Source organism: Pogona vitticeps, chromosome 1 (genome assembly GCF_051106095.1).
Source record: "Pogona vitticeps strain Pit_001003342236 chromosome 1, PviZW2.1, whole genome shotgun sequence".
Classification (NCBI taxonomy): domain Eukaryota; kingdom Metazoa; phylum Chordata; class Lepidosauria; order Squamata; family Agamidae; genus Pogona; species Pogona vitticeps.
In genome coordinates this window covers 315,983,411-316,000,730 of record NC_135783.1, presented here as the reverse complement: position 1 = coordinate 316,000,730, position 17,320 = coordinate 315,983,411, and the positions used below count along the sequence as shown (strand labels likewise).

General features: G+C 40.4%; 1 protein-coding gene across 18 annotated transcripts in view; it reads left to right on the top strand.

Annotated features, from left to right (window-relative positions):
* The window catches only part of RALGAPA1 (Ral GTPase activating protein catalytic subunit alpha 1), a 208,115-nt gene that overhangs the window by 32,163 nt on the left and 158,632 nt on the right, over positions 1 to 17,320 (top strand). For all 18 annotated transcript variants that reach the window (XR_013544636.1, XR_012082600.2, XM_072986374.2 and 15 more), the window contains exons 8-11: positions 5,345 to 5,483; positions 9,195 to 9,403; positions 12,597 to 12,836; positions 16,918 to 17,109. Coding sequence is in view for 16 of the 18 variants with exons in the window: in XM_072986374.2 (XP_072842475.1) it covers positions 5,345 to 5,483; positions 9,195 to 9,403; positions 12,597 to 12,836; positions 16,918 to 17,109 (780 nt within the window). In the remaining 2 variants the exon portion in view is untranslated. The remainder of the gene's footprint in view (positions 1 to 5,344; positions 5,484 to 9,194; positions 9,404 to 12,596; positions 12,837 to 16,917; positions 17,110 to 17,320) is intronic.

The window sequence follows — 17,320 nt, the reverse complement described above, 5'->3', positions numbered from 1 at the left end:
GGATGGATTTTTAAACAATAAAAGAATTAGGTTTATTTAAATACACACACAGGGATAATAAAATAATCAGGTGAATAGGATAAAGTAACGTGGCTTATTCTCACTCATACAAGCATACAGTTTGGTTCACACAGAACCCTTAACTTGAAGCACAGACCCTGAACCTATCAGTTCTGGCTAACCAACAGACACCTGAACCTATCAGGTTGGTACTCTGACACACAGTAGTACCCTGTCTGACACACAGACTTCCACAACAGCTTCTTCTTCCCAGCTGCTGCTTCGTCACAACCCAGTGTCTCTCAGTGTCTCCCTCTCTTCACCACACAGGCATCACATATTTATACAGTACAGCCCCTCCTCCTGATGTCCCGCCTTCCACTCCCCATAGGATGGAACTTTCCCTCCAAACCCATGACAGACAGGTAACATCAGTGCTGTATGTAACACCTATATGTGTCATTTTTTTATTTTCAGGTCCTGCCTGGGCTTTTTGTGAAGCCACACTAGCCCTTTTTTTTGCTTTCTCCCACCTTTATTCTTGTTGGAATTATTTGTAGTTGTGCCTTTAGAATTTCTTTTTTTTAGAAACTCCCACACTTCTTGAATCCTTTTCTGGTTAGGATTTCCTAACATAGGACCTTGCTTATCATTGTCCTGAGTTTATTAAAATTGCCTTTTAAAAATGCAGCATATATATGTGTCTATGCTCTGCTTTGGTTTCCTTTGAAATCAAGCATTCTGGTAGAACATGATATTCTCACTCAGAGTTCCCCTTCCTGCCACTTCTTTCACCAAGTCATCTCTTATTGGTTAGAATCAAGTCAAGGATAGCTAGCCCTCTAGTTTCTTTCTCCACTTTTTGTAGGAGAAAATGATCAGCCACACAAACCAGGAATTTCTTGGAAGGGCCATACTTGACATAATTTGCCTCCCAACAGATATCAGAATAATTAAAATTTCCTATCACTTCTAGCCACCTAGAGTGGTCGAAATGACTAGATAGGCGGGGTATAAATACAATTAATTAATTAATTAATTAATTAATTAATTAAATAAATAAATAAATAAATAAATAAATAAATAAATAAATAAATAAATAAATAAATAAATAAATAAATAAATAAATTGTGTCTCTTTGAAATGCTTGTCGTTTGTTTTTCTTCCTCTCCTTGATTGGGCAGTCAGTAGTAGACTCCAGCTACCATCCTCCTTTTGCTTCTTGCCCCAGCTACATTGATCTAGATGATCTCAATGGGAGAACCAGACTCCTCTTCATGTATTTCTGTTCAGCAATGTGTATTTTTTACATATACTGCAACTTCACCTCCCCTTCTATTCTTTCTGTTCTTTTTGAAGAAATTATACCCTTTAGTTGTTGTATTATAGTCATGGGAGTCATCTCATCAAGTTTCAGTTATTCCTATCAAGTCATATTTACCCTCCTGAACTAAGATTTCTCGTTTTTGTTTATTTCCCATACTTCTGGCATTCATATATAGACACTGGAGATTGTGTGATTTGTAGCCTGCTTTTCTTCTTGTATTTTTATGAATGTTATTAATTAATATTAATATTATTATTGACCCACATTAGAACTGTTTGGTACATTCCTCTTATTGTGCGTAAAGCTTCATCTATCTTTACCTTTGTTCTTGTGCCCCCCTCCCCCTTCCAATTCAGTTTAAAGCCCTTCAGGTGAAGTTCTTCATCCTGTGGCCAAACACATTCTTCTCAGTCCTTGTGAGCTGCAAGCCATCACTTGCTAGCAGTCCATCTTCTAGGAAGCTTAGCCCATGATCCAAATCCCTCACGTTGACACCACCTTTGTGGCCAGTCATTCACCCAGAGTATTTTCCTTTCCCTTTCTGTTCCTCTTCCCAGTACTGGTAGGATGCATGAGAAAACTATCTGGGCCTCAAAGTCCTCAAGTTTCCTTCCCAGAACTTCAAAGTCTGATGTGATGTCTTTGAAGTTTCTCTTGGCTGTCTCATCAGTTCCCACATGGATTAGAAGGAAGGAGTATGTATCCATGGGATTTATGAGTGTTGGTAATCTTTCTGTCACATCCCTAATCTGTACTCCAGGGAGACAGCATATCTGGTGGCTCCATGGATCTTCCCAGCATACCTCAATTTCCATCCCACACAGTAGGGAGTTTCCTATTGCAAGTTTTGCAGCTCCATCGATGAAGATCGTCTTCTTCTTTTGCTCCTAATTGTGACTCTTTTCCATGGTGCTTCCTCCACTATGTTTGCGCTCTCCTTGGCATTCCTCTCCTCTGCTTCCATTGTTACTCTTCCACCTCCAGTGACTCCATTGACTGCTGCTGCTCAAGAGTTCTGATAATGTATATTTCATCTTCCTTTGCAGCGTTAAGTTCTCTCACTTTTTCTTCTAACAGTGCCATCAGTTTGCACTTGCTGAATGTGTACGCCATGTTAGACTCAGGCAAAAAAAGACAAACATTGCACAAACTTTGCAGGTCACAACAACTGAAGTGTCTCTTCTCTCCATAATCCCTGTTAGCTTTTTGTTTTGGTTTGTCTATGTATACTCTTTCCTTTTATTTTGTTACCTGGAACATAGCTGGGAATGTTCACTAATATATAACTATTTCTGAAAACCCCAAAATTTTGTTAGGAGTCTCCCCCATCAAGATCCTTTTAGCTCTCCCTCTTCTTTTGCTCTAGTCATGAACTCCCTGGATCTGTCTCAGCTTTGGTCCTCAGCTGTGCTCTGTTAGGAGTAAGTAATCAAAATACTTCCTTTCTATTGAGTCCAATGGATGGAAATAAATTACACCAACTCTAAAGCTGGCGTACTTCTTCCCGCATTCTGGAATCATGTTGGAACATAGGAAAAGTTAGGACCATGCAGCTCCATAGCCTTTCCTGCGTAATCTCCTTTTTTGAGCAGTCTGGAAGACATCTGACATTGGAGGAGACTGTAGATTTTTCTGCAACAACCTTCTTTCAGATGTGGTGAGGATCAAGGCTCTATACAGAAGAGAAAAAAATGACATTCAAATATTGCTCCCTCTTAACTATATTGATTGCTGGCAAGTTTAGTCCTTGGATTGTGAATATATGTGAATATTACAATTTTGTAATTGTAATTGCTCCCAATCTCTCTCGATTGAGAGCAAAGACCAAAGTCCAGCTGAAATGTATGCAGGACTTCCTCTTCGCCGATGATGCAGCTGCTGTTGCCCATTCTGCCAAAGAGCTCCAACAACTCATGAATCGCTTTAGCAAGGCCTGCCAAGACTTTGGATTAATGATCAGCCTGAAGAAAACATAAGCTATGGGCCAGGGTGTGGACTCACCTCCCTCTATTACCAGCTCCATACAAGAATTGGAGGTTGTTCATGACTTTGTGTACCTTGGCTCAATGATCTCTGACACTCTCTCCCTAGATGTCGAGCTGGATAAACGCATTGGCAAAGCAGTTAACATGTTCTCTAGACTCACAAAGAGAGTATGGCTTAATAAGAAGCTGACGGCATATACCAAGATCCAGGTCTATAGAGCCTGTGTCCTGAGTACACTCCTGTACTGCAGTGAGTCCTGTACCCTTTGTGCATGGCAGGAGCGGAAGCTGAATGCATTCCAAAATGCGTTACCTCCGATGCGTTTTTAGTATCACCTCACAGGACAAAGGTCCTAATAATCACATGAAGTCTTATATCTTAAAAATTAATCAGGGTTTTTATGGCTTAGTGTATGAGCATAAGTCAGAATTGACTTGATAGAACATCATCATCATCATCATCATCTTCTTCTTCTTCTTCTTCTTCTTCTTCTTATTATTATTATTATTATTATTATTATTATTATTATTATTATTATTATTATTATTATTATTATTATTATTAGAGGATAAGTTACAAAAGTGGTTAGTCTTTAAAGTGCTGCATGACCCGGAAATAGCTTTTCTCTTCTGTCCCTGGAAAACTGTGACTGCAGAATCTTAGTTTCTGTCCTGTCTTCTGTAAGATACTAAGCCTTGCCAGCAGAAAAATAGTGTATTCATAGAATCATAGAACCACAAGATGAATTTGACCCAACTCCAGGAGGCAGTGGAAGACAGGAGGGCCTGGCGTGCTCTGGTCCATGGGAGTCATGATGAGTTGGACACAACTTAACGACTAAACAACAACAGAATAGCATGTGCCTTTTTTGTAGACACATCACACTGTTGGATCAAGAACGACACTTTAAAATGCAAGAATAAGTAGATAGAGATTCTATTAACCATTGAGAACAAATGACTTTATGAAGTGTATCTTAAGTACCTTATGCATTTGAAACGTAGTCTTACTATCTTTCTTATCTGCTGTTGACTAGGGCTGGTTGCTGGGATTGTGTGACCTTCCCCCCCTATTACAACAGTCTTACTGGCCACCTATTCATTTCTGGGCCCTTTTTAAAATGCTAATTGTGACAGTTAAAGCCCTTCAGGGTTACAGTACAAATATTGTATTGTCTAGTACCCTTCAAGTCTCTGGTCTGCAGTGAAATGCAGTAGTTTTGGTCCCATCATTTTCAAAGCATGATTGGCAAGGATTTTAGAAAGGGCTTTTTCTCAAATATTGCTGAACTTCCTTCTTGAGAGCTTCAGTTGATCCAGTCTCTTTTCTTTCTCCCAGCGATTTAAGACCTGTGTCTTTAGAGAGGCTTTGGGGGATTGAGCTTGCAATTTAGGTGGGGAGGCTTAGTGAGTTTTTGAAAACTGTTTTATACTTGTTATACAATAGGCCAAATTCCTGTTGGTGTATCTTTGTGCTGGTGTAACCCCGATTGGGTGCTTGAAACATTTAATTTAATCTCATTGAAAGTTTTCTATCCCACTTTCAGGTTCCAAGGCTCCCTTTTGCCCTGAGAAAGCCTCTGGGAGCCTCGGGACGTGGGGCAGGGGAAGTCTTTAACAGTCAATAATTGCTGTCAACAGTCCTGATCCTAGCAGTGGTTATAAGATTTTTTACTATTAAAGGCTTCTACTACCCAATAGCCCAAGGCATCCAAGGGTGTTTTCCCAGGGCAAATATTGAGTCTTGGGGAGTCCTGAGACCTGAAAGAGGGGGCTAGGAACCTTTCCATGCGTTTAAATTAAATGTTTGTAGTGGCATATCTGGGTTATGCCAGTTCAGAGTTATATAACAGCATTTAACCAAATTTTTTAAAGTATTTGTGTGTCGTAGATTTCAAGTTTAATTTAATATGTTTTTAATTATTAATGGGTTTTAAAATATTGTGTAAGCTGACTTGGATCCCTACAATGGAAGAAAGGCAGGATAGAAAATGAATAAATGAATGTAAATAATCCAAAATTCATATTTTAGGTCAAAAGTCTGGAATGGAAGAACAAAGAAAACCAAGAAAAGGGATTTTCCTTCTTATTTTCACATTTTAAGAAATATTACTTGCCTTATATTTTCCCAAACATGTGTAAGGAGACCAGCTTATATAACCCTGTACTTGGTAAGCATTATTTCGATATCTCTCAGTATTCTTCCCCATTTTGTAATGTAATGTACGGCAGAGTGACATCTCTTGTCTCTCTTGCCTGCTTCCACAGTGACAACACTGCAGGCAGACCATGCTAAGTGTAGCCATCTCTAACTCTGTTATCCCTTTATTATGAACAAGATTAATCTTATAGTCAAAGGACAGTTGCTGGACATATTAACTAAATGAACCAGTTGTGTAACAAAAGCATAATATTAAAAAAAGATTAAAAAATAAATCAAGACTTTGATTTTCCTCTCACCACAGAGAAGAGGTTGTTTCACAGGTGTGGCACTAATATGATAGCAGCATGATAAAAGAATGTGCAGTGGTTCTTGTTATTATAATACACCACTGCAGTTTACTATTATTTTGCAGTTTTGTTTTATATAGAGGTGAACTGAAATTGTCTGACCATAAAAGCACTTCCTTGGGCTTTTTGGTACAGCATGGTCATGTGCTCCTCTGATTGCAACAATTAGGTCCGCAGAGAACTCTTAATATGTTTTAGTGGATGGGAGCTCAGCCTCAGTATATTTCCTCTAAGTTGTATCTGCTACATGGTACTTAAATCAAGTAATATATGCTTAACTAAGCAACATTTACTTTATTTTATTTAAAATATCTATATGCCAACTTTCTCCTAAAGAATCCAAAGCAACTAACAGTAGTGAAAGAAACAAAGTTAAAACAATAAATAAAATATTTAAAAGGAATTAAATATATTAAAACTTACAAATTTTATAAAAGCAATATTAAAAGAACAAGTAAAACTACAGAATACAATAAACATGTTAAGTTATGTAAAGCACAAGTAAAATAGAGTACAATAAACATGCTAAATTAAATAGAGTGACAAGAGACATACTGCAGCGAGATATGATGATCACTGGCAAAGATCTTTACTTCAATTTTCAAAGCCCTACTTTTATTCCATCTACAGTTTGCATGGAAACATTTTAGGGTGTCATGTCAGGCAGTGTACACCTTTGAATACAAAATTTCATTTACTGTGGAATTCAGTAAAGTTTGTGATAAAACTGTACCTTCTGTCTAGAAAGTACTACCTTAACTAGGCATTTTCTGTCTGCATTAGGATACAGTAGACCCTCGACTTACAGACAGCTCGACTTACAGACTTTTCGAGTTACAGACTTCTCTGGCTGCAAAATTTAGATTCGACTTGCAGCCAGAGAATCGACTTACAGACCAGAAAAAAACCAAAATGGAATAAAAATAGAATAAAAACCACTGGTTATGGGATTAATCGGTTTTCAGTGCATTGTAGGTCAATGGAGATTCGACTTACAGACTTTTCGACTTGCAGCCACCATTCCAATACGGATTAATTCCTTAAGTAGAGGGTCCACTGTACATTCCTCTGCTTAGTTTTTATATATGACCTTGCTTGATACCAGGTCATAGAACCCTTATGTTATTAATAAAAGGACAATAAAGGATAAAATAGATGACTCTGCTAGCACACAGAAACACCTGTTGTTATGTGCCATCAAGTTATCTCCATGTCATAGCAATTGTATGAACAAACAATCTCTAAAAGGACCTGTCCTCAAATGCCCTGCTCTCCTGCAGACTCAAGCCTGTGGCTTCCTTTAGGGCAGGGTTCTCCAAACTTTTCACACAGAGGGCCACATAATATGTTTTTGATATTTTCGAGGTCCAGAGGAGTATGTGTGTACATGCCAGCTCGCTCCCACCTGCACACATGCACGCACACACCTGATTAGAAATACAAGAACTATAGAAGCAAACAACTAGGATGTTAGAATACACTTTCTGATCAAATATAGTGCATTAGGATCAAATATATTCAGTTCTAAGAATATTTTTGCTTTTTCTTTGTTTATTTTCTTCAACAATTTAAAAAGTTTCTTACGTGATCGTAGTGTAGGTAGCTTTGAAATTAAATATGAAGTGTTTGTAGCTCTGCTTTTTTCAAAAGCCTGACAGAGATATTAGCTCATACTTATTTCTGTTTTGATAATGTATTTACCTATTTATTTTATTTTAATTTGGCCTTTGTCCCCTAGTGAGGACATACAAAAGCAGCATACAAAAAATTTAAAATGAAAACCTGTTGAAACAAATTGATTAAGATTTAAAACTGTAATAAGGTTTACAACTAATTAAACCTTTGGAAGCTAATTTGTTTTCTATTAATTCTGCTTGTAAGAAGTAGGGATTAGCTACTGCTAATTGTATAGATTTGTTTTATTACAAATATTATTGTATTTCAGTAGTGTCTAATATAATTTATATTTAGTGGTGTGCTTTATTCTTCTGAAATGAAGTTCTGATAACGTGAAATGTAAATTCTTGAGGCTTACTCATCTGATATGGGTCAAGGTGAAATCATGATATGTGGCACTGTAAGAGGGATACATTCGCCATCTCTAGTGGGTCATCAGCTTTGTCCATCTGATAAATTATCCAAGCCCAAAGGCAAAAATGCCAAGTGGTAGCACATGCACAGACAAGGGGAGATGGAAGAACATTCACCCCAGGTAGAATGCACAGGTGCAGTTGGCAAGCATGAGGAGGCAGGTAGGCTAGGTGGGAGGAAGAGAAAATGAAGGAAAAAGAGGAGAGGTTATTAATAATACTAGAGAAGCAGCTTCTAAACTCTAGGGAGAAGAAGGTGAGCCTATTGTCCTTCAGGACCTCTGGACCCTAGGGTGTTGACTACAGTGGACCCTCGACTTACGGAATTAATCCGTATTGGAATGGTGGCTGCAGGTCGAAAAGTCTGTAGGTTGAGGCTCTATTGACCTACAATGCATTGAAAACTGATTAATCCATAACCGGCCATTTTTGTTCCATTTTAGTTTTTTTCCCAGTCTGTAGGTCGATTCTCCAGCTGCAAGTCGAACCTAATTTTGTGGCCAGAAAAGTCTGTAACTTGAAAAGTCTGTAAGTGGAGCCATCTGTAAGTCGAGGGTCCACTGTACTTTCTCCTGGGGTTGGGACATCATGAGCCAAGAGTCCTGCCCTACCATGTAGAAATGACAGAGAGAATGTCTCACTATTCCAACAACCAGAGTGCCCAAGTGTGACACAGAAGTGGCACTGGAGACACCACTGCCAAAATTAGAGATTGGTGCAGTTAGTCCAGGAGCATGACCTCAAGTAACATGACCTCAATCATGCATCCAGTTAATATGCTTTTAAAACTTTATAAAGATTTTTAAAATGTGAAACATTTTGGATAAAATATCAACTTCTGTCATGAGAGTGTGTTAAAATGCCACACTTCCAAAGCAAAGGAAAGAAGGGAAGGGAAAGCAGTTAATACTCAGGCCTTGTACTAAGCAGCCAGTCCAACAGTACCAAACTACAGATGCGACTGAAGGTAACTTCTGTTGATTTGTTGTCTTGAGTGCATATATATCTATATCTATATATCTATATCTTTATCTGTCTGTCTGTCTATCTGTCTCTCTGTGTGTGTGTGTGTGTGTGTGTGTGTGTACAGTATATATATATATATATATATGTATATGTGTGTGTATGTATGTATGTATAATGTATGTGCGTGTATGTATGTATGAATCTTATTCAAAAATTTATTAATGTTCGTGTCCAGCAATCTAGAATGGTTACATGGGGTTTGATCCAGCATGTTTCTTCATTTAATTACTCAGATATTTCTTTTCTTTACTGCAGAGATACCACAGATGAGACCAAAGCCGCATTATGTAATGATAAAGAAAGATGCTGAAACCAATGAAGCAATATATTGCACAAAGGAACCTTTCCTTAAAGCTCGTGTTATTGTCATTCGATGGTTGGTGTCTTTCTGGCTTGAGCCGAAGCCTCATACAGGTCCTCAGATTCCTGGAATGGAGGGTGAAAATGTGCCAAAGAATATTCAGGTAGAGCCAAGAAGGTGATATGCATAGGATTGAGTAGAGAAGTAACAGCCTGTTCTATTTTATTTTATTTTAGTCTCAGTCTTCTTCTTGTGAGCTGTAGGTAATGTGCACGGTGCTTTTTCTTACTCTGACAACAACCTTGTAAGGCTGATAAGGCTGTGTGACTGGCCCAGAATCATGTAGTGATTTCTGTGGCTGCTCAGGTGTTTGAACCCAATCCAGCATATTATCCATTTCAGCATTATTTGGCACTATAGCAGCATTCCAGCTACTGTGATGCATTCCACAAATTAATTTGCTAAGACAAGGGCACCACTTGCTTCTCACTGACCACTACATATGTCATGCTCCATTGAACATTCTGTGTCCTAGTGAGGTAACACACTGAAAAACTGCAGATAAGAAAAGAGCAAGTCATGGTCGTGGGCAATATCCAGATGCTAGCCCCAAAAATTCTTGAATTGGGTTTAGAACCACAGCTAGTGCCTTTCACCAACTTTGGTTGATTGCCCAGCTTACTGTATTTTTTGCTCCATAAGATGCACTTCCCCCCCCCCAAAAATGTGGGGTGGAAAGTCCGTACGTCTTATGGAGCGAAGGCAGCAATTTCGTCCCCGCTGGCCCCGTGGGTGGGAGCGTCACAATGGTCCGGGTGAGCCTTCCAGGACCCTTGCGATGCTCCCCCCACCCCCCATGGGGCCAGCACGGGTGAAATCACCAGCTTCCAGTTGGGGGGAGCGTCGCAAGGGTCCTTTAAGACTCACTCGAACCCTTGAGACGCTCCTCCCACCCCCGCACGGGGCCAGCACCAGCAAAATTGCCAGTTTCTGGGAGTCTTTTGAGGCTTCCCGAGCCTCAAAAGACTCCCAGAAACTGGCAATTTCACCCCCCTGGCCCCGTGGGGGGGGGAGCGTTGCACCGGTCCAAGTGAGCCTTTCAGGACCCTTGTGACGCCCCCCCACCCCCGCACGGGGCCAGCGCCGGCAAAATCACCAGCTTCTGGGAGTCTTTTGAGGCTTGGGAAGCCTCAGAAGAGTCCCAGAAGGTGGCGATTTCGCCCCCTCTGACCCCAGGGGGCAGGGTGAGTCTCTAAAGGGTCCTGGAACACACCCTAGGACCCTTTGGAGACTCACCTTGCCCCCCCCCCGCTGGGCCGGAGGGGAGTCGCCAGCTTCCGGGACTCTTCTGAAGCTTCCCAAGCCTCAAGAGTCCCAGAAGGTGGCGATTTCACCCCCTCTGACCTCCCAGGAGGGCAGGGTGAGTCTCTAAAGAGTCCTAGGGTGTGTTCCATAAGATGGACCTCTCCATAAGGCTCACCAATTTTTAGGAGAAAAAAACAGATTATTTTTTTCTGTTTTCTTCTCCTAAAAATTTGGTGCATCTTATGGAACAAAAAATACGGTATTTTATTAGAGATTACCAATGTATGAACCACGATTGTCAGACATTTCTTCTCCAGGAAGGGGCACCCTTCCTGCAGAAGAAATATCTAATGATAGTGCTTCATGCATTGGTAATCTCTAAAATAAATCAGTGTAACACTCTTTACATAGGGCTGTCCTATAGGACGGAAATATCAGCAGATCCAAAATGTGATTGCCAGAGTGATCAAAGGTAACAGCAGATGTGGATGTATCCCCAATCATGGCATGCCTTCCTTGGCTCGTTTCTATGCCCAATTCAAGGTGTGGGTTATAACTTATAAATGGTTTAGGACCTTGATACTTATCAGAACATCTCTCCCACAAAACAGCTATCCGTCCCACCTTCTTCTCACAGTCTGTGTTGTTAAAAATGGTAATACGTACAGAGGCCGAAAGAGTTTACACGAGGAACTGTACTTTTTTAGTTGTGGTCCCTTCCCTCTGGAACAAGCTTTCCACAGAAGTTTGTCGGGTGCCATCCTTCCCAGTGTTCGGGAACTTAGTAAAAACAAAGTCACTTAAAGGTGCCTTTTATTAGTGCTTTTAACCTCTGACCTGAAATGTCCAAATTTCTTTTAAATTGTTTAATTCTATTAAATTGTAGTTTCGTAGCTAGTGGCAGTGTTTTATTTATTTTAGGCTATTTCTTGAACACTGTATTTTGTACTTTTTTTAACATTGTTTTTTTGTGTCGTGAAGTGGCCAGGGAGTGTTCTAAAGCAATCTGTCTATGAGGGTTCTTCTGGGAGTTCAGCTGTTCAAGCACTTCATCTGACTTTTGAATGGCGAGTGCTTATTTCTGTAGATGTTGGCTTCATTTAGGAGCTCAGACTTTGAGGATCTAATTGAGAAATGCTTCTAAGACCTTAATGCTACTTGGAGGTCTCTCCCGAAGAATCAAAGGGCAGCAGTACTTCCCCATTGTTAGTGGAATGGGATGCGGAATCTAAGATGAGAAGTCCTTCTTGACAAAGCCTGCAGCCAGTTATCTTTTTAAAGAGATGGGTGATGAAGATAGAAAGGACAAGAAAAGATCCTTTGCATTTTCCCCAGTTTTGAAATTGGTGAGAGAGGCTGGTGTGGGCGGTGGGGGGGGGAGGAATCCTTCTTGATTTTTCATTCTTGATTTGTATTCAGAATCATAGCTAGTGGTTCACAGACACTCTATGTGTTTGTGAATTGAGTACACTGAGATATATGAGTTTTCTTTCCAGGATTTTGGTGATCACATTTTTTAGATACTTCTTTTATACTCCTTTTTCCCACCTCAGGCCTGCTGAGGCTAACAGAGATATGTGGACTCAACAAGTGAAGCTTCTGTAGTAAATAGCACAGATTTTCATAATCAAAACTTTCAAAATGCCAGTTCAGAGGCAGTGATAGTAATCTTACTGTCTGCACATTGTTTCAGAGTGTCAAACAACTATCAGTATTTAATTAGTCGTCACAATGGTATTGTAAAAAAGGTCAATATTTATTATGTATGTGTTACAAATGTTGAGGATAGGCACTACTGCTGAGATAACAGTGGCTTGCCTATGGCCTTTCATGAATTCAAGCCTGAGGTAGGATCTGAATTGGAGATTTTCTGGTTCATGTCCCACATGTTAGTGTCTGCACTACAGTTGCTTTTGCGGGGACTTAAACCTCTTGGTTCATACTTCAGGAAACACTACACAAACTCTTGTCACTGAAGTGCACATTAAATTTTGGGATGCTAAGTCTGGAGAGTCAGAGCTGTGTGTTTGTTTCTTCATTTCTAATTTCAGAGAGCAGCTGCTAGTTTGGCTTCTAGAGAAGACAGCAGAAATGACAGTAGCGATAGACCTGATAGAAATGCAGAGCCAGAACAGTCTCATTCTAACACAAGCACACTAACTGAACGAGAACCTAGTTCTTCCAGCCTTTGCAGTATTGATGAAGAACATCTCACAGATATTGAAATTGTCCGCAAAGTTTTTTCTTCTAAAAGGAGCAACGTTAACTTTCTTACAGAAATCTTTCGTCAGGTAAATAATTCCTCTTATTTCTGCAAAATCCTTTCAGTTGGCTAAACATTAGTAAAAATTCCCAACATTTGCTTTATGTAGTGGGCTGAATCTAACACTTTGCTTACAGAGCTTTCAGAATTTTCTTCCCACCATCCATGCAGATTATGGCACTTAAAATGGGCTCCAGAGGACTTTCCAGTCATTCAGAGCTGGAGGGGTAGGGTGAGATGGTTCCCCAGTTCTGACGAATTTTGTCGTTTCACCTAGAAATATTTACCATTGGACCCAGCTCAGCATTTCTGAATATAAATTATATTTAAGTCAGAGCAAAGTGTAGCTTTCAAAAAACTGTGGTGATATACAAAGAGATTTTGTGGTCATGGTGATGGTAGTAGTGAAAGCTCCGGCTCTTGTTGACTAAATTAATATGATAAGTTTTTCAGAAGGCATTTGACACAGTCCCTCACCAAAGGCTGCTGAGAAAACTCCACAGTCAGGGGATAAGAGGGCAGGCCCTCTTATGGATTGAGAATTGGTTAAAAGCAGGAAACAGAAAGTAGGTGTCAAAGGGCAATTTTCACAATGGAGAGAAGTGAAAAGCGGTGTGCACCAGGCATCTGTCCCAGGACCGGTGCTTTTCAACCTGTTCATAAATTACCTGGAGACAGGGATAAACAGTGAGGTGGCCAAGTTTGCAGATGACACAAAACTTTTCTGGATGGTGAAGACTAGAAGGGATTGTGAAGAGCTCCAGAAGGATCTCTCCAAACTGGGAGAATGGGGCGCAAAATGGCAAATGTGTTTCAATATAAGAAAATTTAAAGTAATGCACATTGGGCAAAAAAAAAAATGCAAAATTTTATTTATCAGCTAATGGGTTCTGAGCTGTCCATGACGGATCCGGAAAGTATGCTGGTGGACAGCTTGATGAAAGTGTCAACCCAGTGTGCAGTGGCAATGAAGGACAATTCCATACTAGGTATCATTAAAAAGGGAATTGAAAATAAAACAGCCAACATTATAATGCCATTGTATCAAATGCTGGTACGGCGGCACCTGGAGTATTGCGTACAGTTCTGGTCACTGCACCTAAAATAAGACAAAGTGGAACTGGAAAAGGCGCAGAGGAGAGCAACTAAAATGATGACTGGGCTGAGGCACCTCCCTTATGAGGAAAGGCTACAGCGTTTAGGGCTTTTTAGTCTAGAGAAAAGGCGCCTGAGGGGGGGACGTGATTGAGAATATTATGCAGGGGGATGGATAAAGTGGATAGAGGGAATCTCTTTTCCCTCTCACACAATACCAGAATCAGGGGACATCCACTCCAATTGAATGTTGGGGAAGTGAGAAGAGACAAAAGAAAATATTTATTTACCCAGTGTGTTGTTAGTCTGTGGAACTCCTTGCCACAGGATGCCACAGGATGTAAAGCCTAGATGCCTTTAAAGGGATTGGACAGATTCCTGGAGGAAAAGTCCAACTCAGGTTACAAGCCATGATGGGGATGTATAATCTCCAGGCTTAAAAGGAAGATACCTCAGAATGCTACATGCAGGGGAGTGGTAACAGGAGACAGGTATTTAGTTGTCTCATGTGCTCCCAGAGGCATCTGGTGGGGCCACCATGAGATACAGGAAGCTGGACTAGATGGGCCCTTGGCCTGATCCAGCAGGGATCTTCTTATGTTCTTTTGATCCAACAAAATATTCTCAGTTGTTTTCTCTGGAATTGTAATTCTGAGAAACTGTTACATGCTTTGTAAGTTGAAGTGATATACCTGAGAAGATCCTCATGCTCCTGTAGCACTGCTTTAATGTTCCCCGTAGCTGCCCAAATAGCACTGAAAACCTCATGTTGAAGCTGTGTCAAACATGTTTGTTTTCGAAGTAAGAACACTGTGATAGGAACTGAAGAAACATGGTTACATTTGAAGCTCCCCCTGCCCCCATGTACTCTTGGCAGTCGAAGTGATTTTCCTGCAGTAGAATAGGCTACTCCCCTACTTTATTATTAGTTATTTTATTTATTTATTTAACTTACATGCCGTCCACACTACCCAAAGGTCTCTGGGCAGCTTACAACAATTAAAATACAATAAAAAGATAAGACAATTAAAATACATACTCTAAGAATTGCCATAACGACCCACAGTTGATATTATTTCAATTAAAAGCCTTCTGGAACAGGAAGGTTTTGACTTGGCATTGAAATGTCATCAACGTTGGGCGCCAGACAAATCTCAATTGAGAGGGTGTTCCATAGTCTGGGGGCAGCTGCTGAAAAGGCCTTTTGTCTGCAAGCCATCCCTCTTACCTCCTTGAGGGATGGCTCTTTCAAAAGGGCCCCCTGGCTAGATCTTAACTGCCGGGTAGGTTAATTGCTGCATGAGGCAGTGCTGTGGTGCTCTGCTCTCCTGCTGAGTGAACTTAGCTTGCCTTTGGTTACCTCTCTTACACCTCGGTATGTTCCAGAACCTAGCTGGGTATAGTCAAGCTGTATCTCTTGACACATGGGAGGACTTGACTGGTGGGCCTCAGAGAGATTGTCCCTTGGCTTTGGAGACCATGGCTAAGTGCAGGTGATACTAAAAACTGTGCAGCGCATTTGGCATTGGAGGCCACAGGTGAAAGTGAAGATTCCAGGTCCCAAGTCTGAAACCTGGTAAAATACTTCAGTATCTTGAAGTTCACAAGAGGCACAAAGGTCTACAGCAGGATGACCCAACCTGCCCACTATCTCTCTGAATGTCTGCAGATGCAGATATCACTTGCCTTGGTTTAAATCTGTTCTCTTCAGCCAGTTGGCCTGAAAACTAAAGTGTTTTCTGCTGACACTAAGCAGAAATAGGATTCTGCCTAAACCATCAGAAGAGAAGCCTCCTTCATGAAAGTGTGAAATGTTGTGCCACTATTTCACAACATGACCCCTTGTAGATGTGCTGTCCATTTAATATACAACATTGCAACCATGAACAGACCCATGAAAACCCAGAAGCATTAAGTTCATTGCATGATGCTGTAACCAGTTGATACTGTTAGCTATTATGGCCCAACCACTATGAGCTAATTCCTGACTTCAGGTCCTAATTCCCTCAGTTTGTTATCTATGAGCCTCATGGAGCAGTGATTAAATTGCTGTACTACAGCCAAAACTACTCACAAACCAAGGTTCAGTACCAGGTAGCCGGCTCATGGTTGACTGAGCCTTCTATCTTTCTGAAGTCGATAAAATGAGTACCGAGCCCGTTGAGGGGGGGGCCAATGTGTAGCCTGCATAATTAACTTGTAAATCACCCAGAGAGTGCTTTAAGAGTGTGTGTGTGTGTGTGTGTGTGTGTGTGTGTGTGTGTGTGTGTGTGTGTGTGTGTGTGTGTGTGAGAGAGAGAGAGAGAGAGAGAGAGAGAGAGAGAGAGATGATCCAAAGCCAAAATGAATCTTGGAGAGAAATACCCCTGAATTTACTGAGTGACGGCCATCACCTGAGAGAGTGTTTCACTGCTTGAGGAACAACCATAGATGCATATAATTAAACCTTTATTTGGTGCTGCCATAGAAGCAACAGCCTCTAGAGCTCCCTGAAGTAAAACCTTCCCTAGAGAACTAGATCAGGTCCAGGTTAGTGTAGGTTATTCAGTTTCATAGACTCTATCTCTTCATTTTCTTTTCTCAAGCGTGAACCTTTGTGCTACATTTAGCAAAATGTACTAAAATTATGCAATGTAATTTGTTTTAGGATAGCTACAGAAATAAACTAATTCAGTTAATTTCAGTTACACTCGCCTGACAAATTTGTCTGCTTTGCTACATTAATCAGAGGGTCCTATCAGCACTTACGAAAAAAGCAGAAAGTTCCAGTGGACAGAAGCTTCCCTGAGTGCTTTTGCACTGCCTTTTTACCTGCTGATTAACAATACATATTTGCAAATTGTGTCTGTAACATCAGACTTATGGGGTTTGTGTTTTGTGTGGGGTTTTTTGCTATTCAGATACAGATTAGGTGGGTTTACAACTTATCTTTGGCATTTTCCTTAAAATATAAAGAAAACCAGATGAATAGCTTATAAAACAGTTTTTTATTAGTCTCTTTTCTCCCACGCTAGGCATTTTTATTGCCAGTATGTGAAGCAGCAGCCATGAGGAAAGTGGTAAAAGTGTACCAGGAATGGATCCAACAGGAGGAAAAGCCCTTATTTATGAAGGAACCAGAAGAAATTGTGTCCTCTTCAAATACAGACTGTGATGAAAATGTTGCAGAACACCATTCATTGGAGAAAGGGAAAGAAAGGGAGGAGGTAAAAAAAAAACCACTTTAATTCTTGCTAATATCCTTTAAGAGTCATTATCTCTTATTAGAAGTACTGTATATTTTGCTCCATAAGACGCACTTTTCCCTTCAAAAAAAGTGAGGTGAAAAGTCTGTGCGTCTTATGAAGAAATTACATTGCATTTGGTTCCCTCTAGTGGTCAGTCTGATAATTACACCTTTTTTACAACGCTGATCTG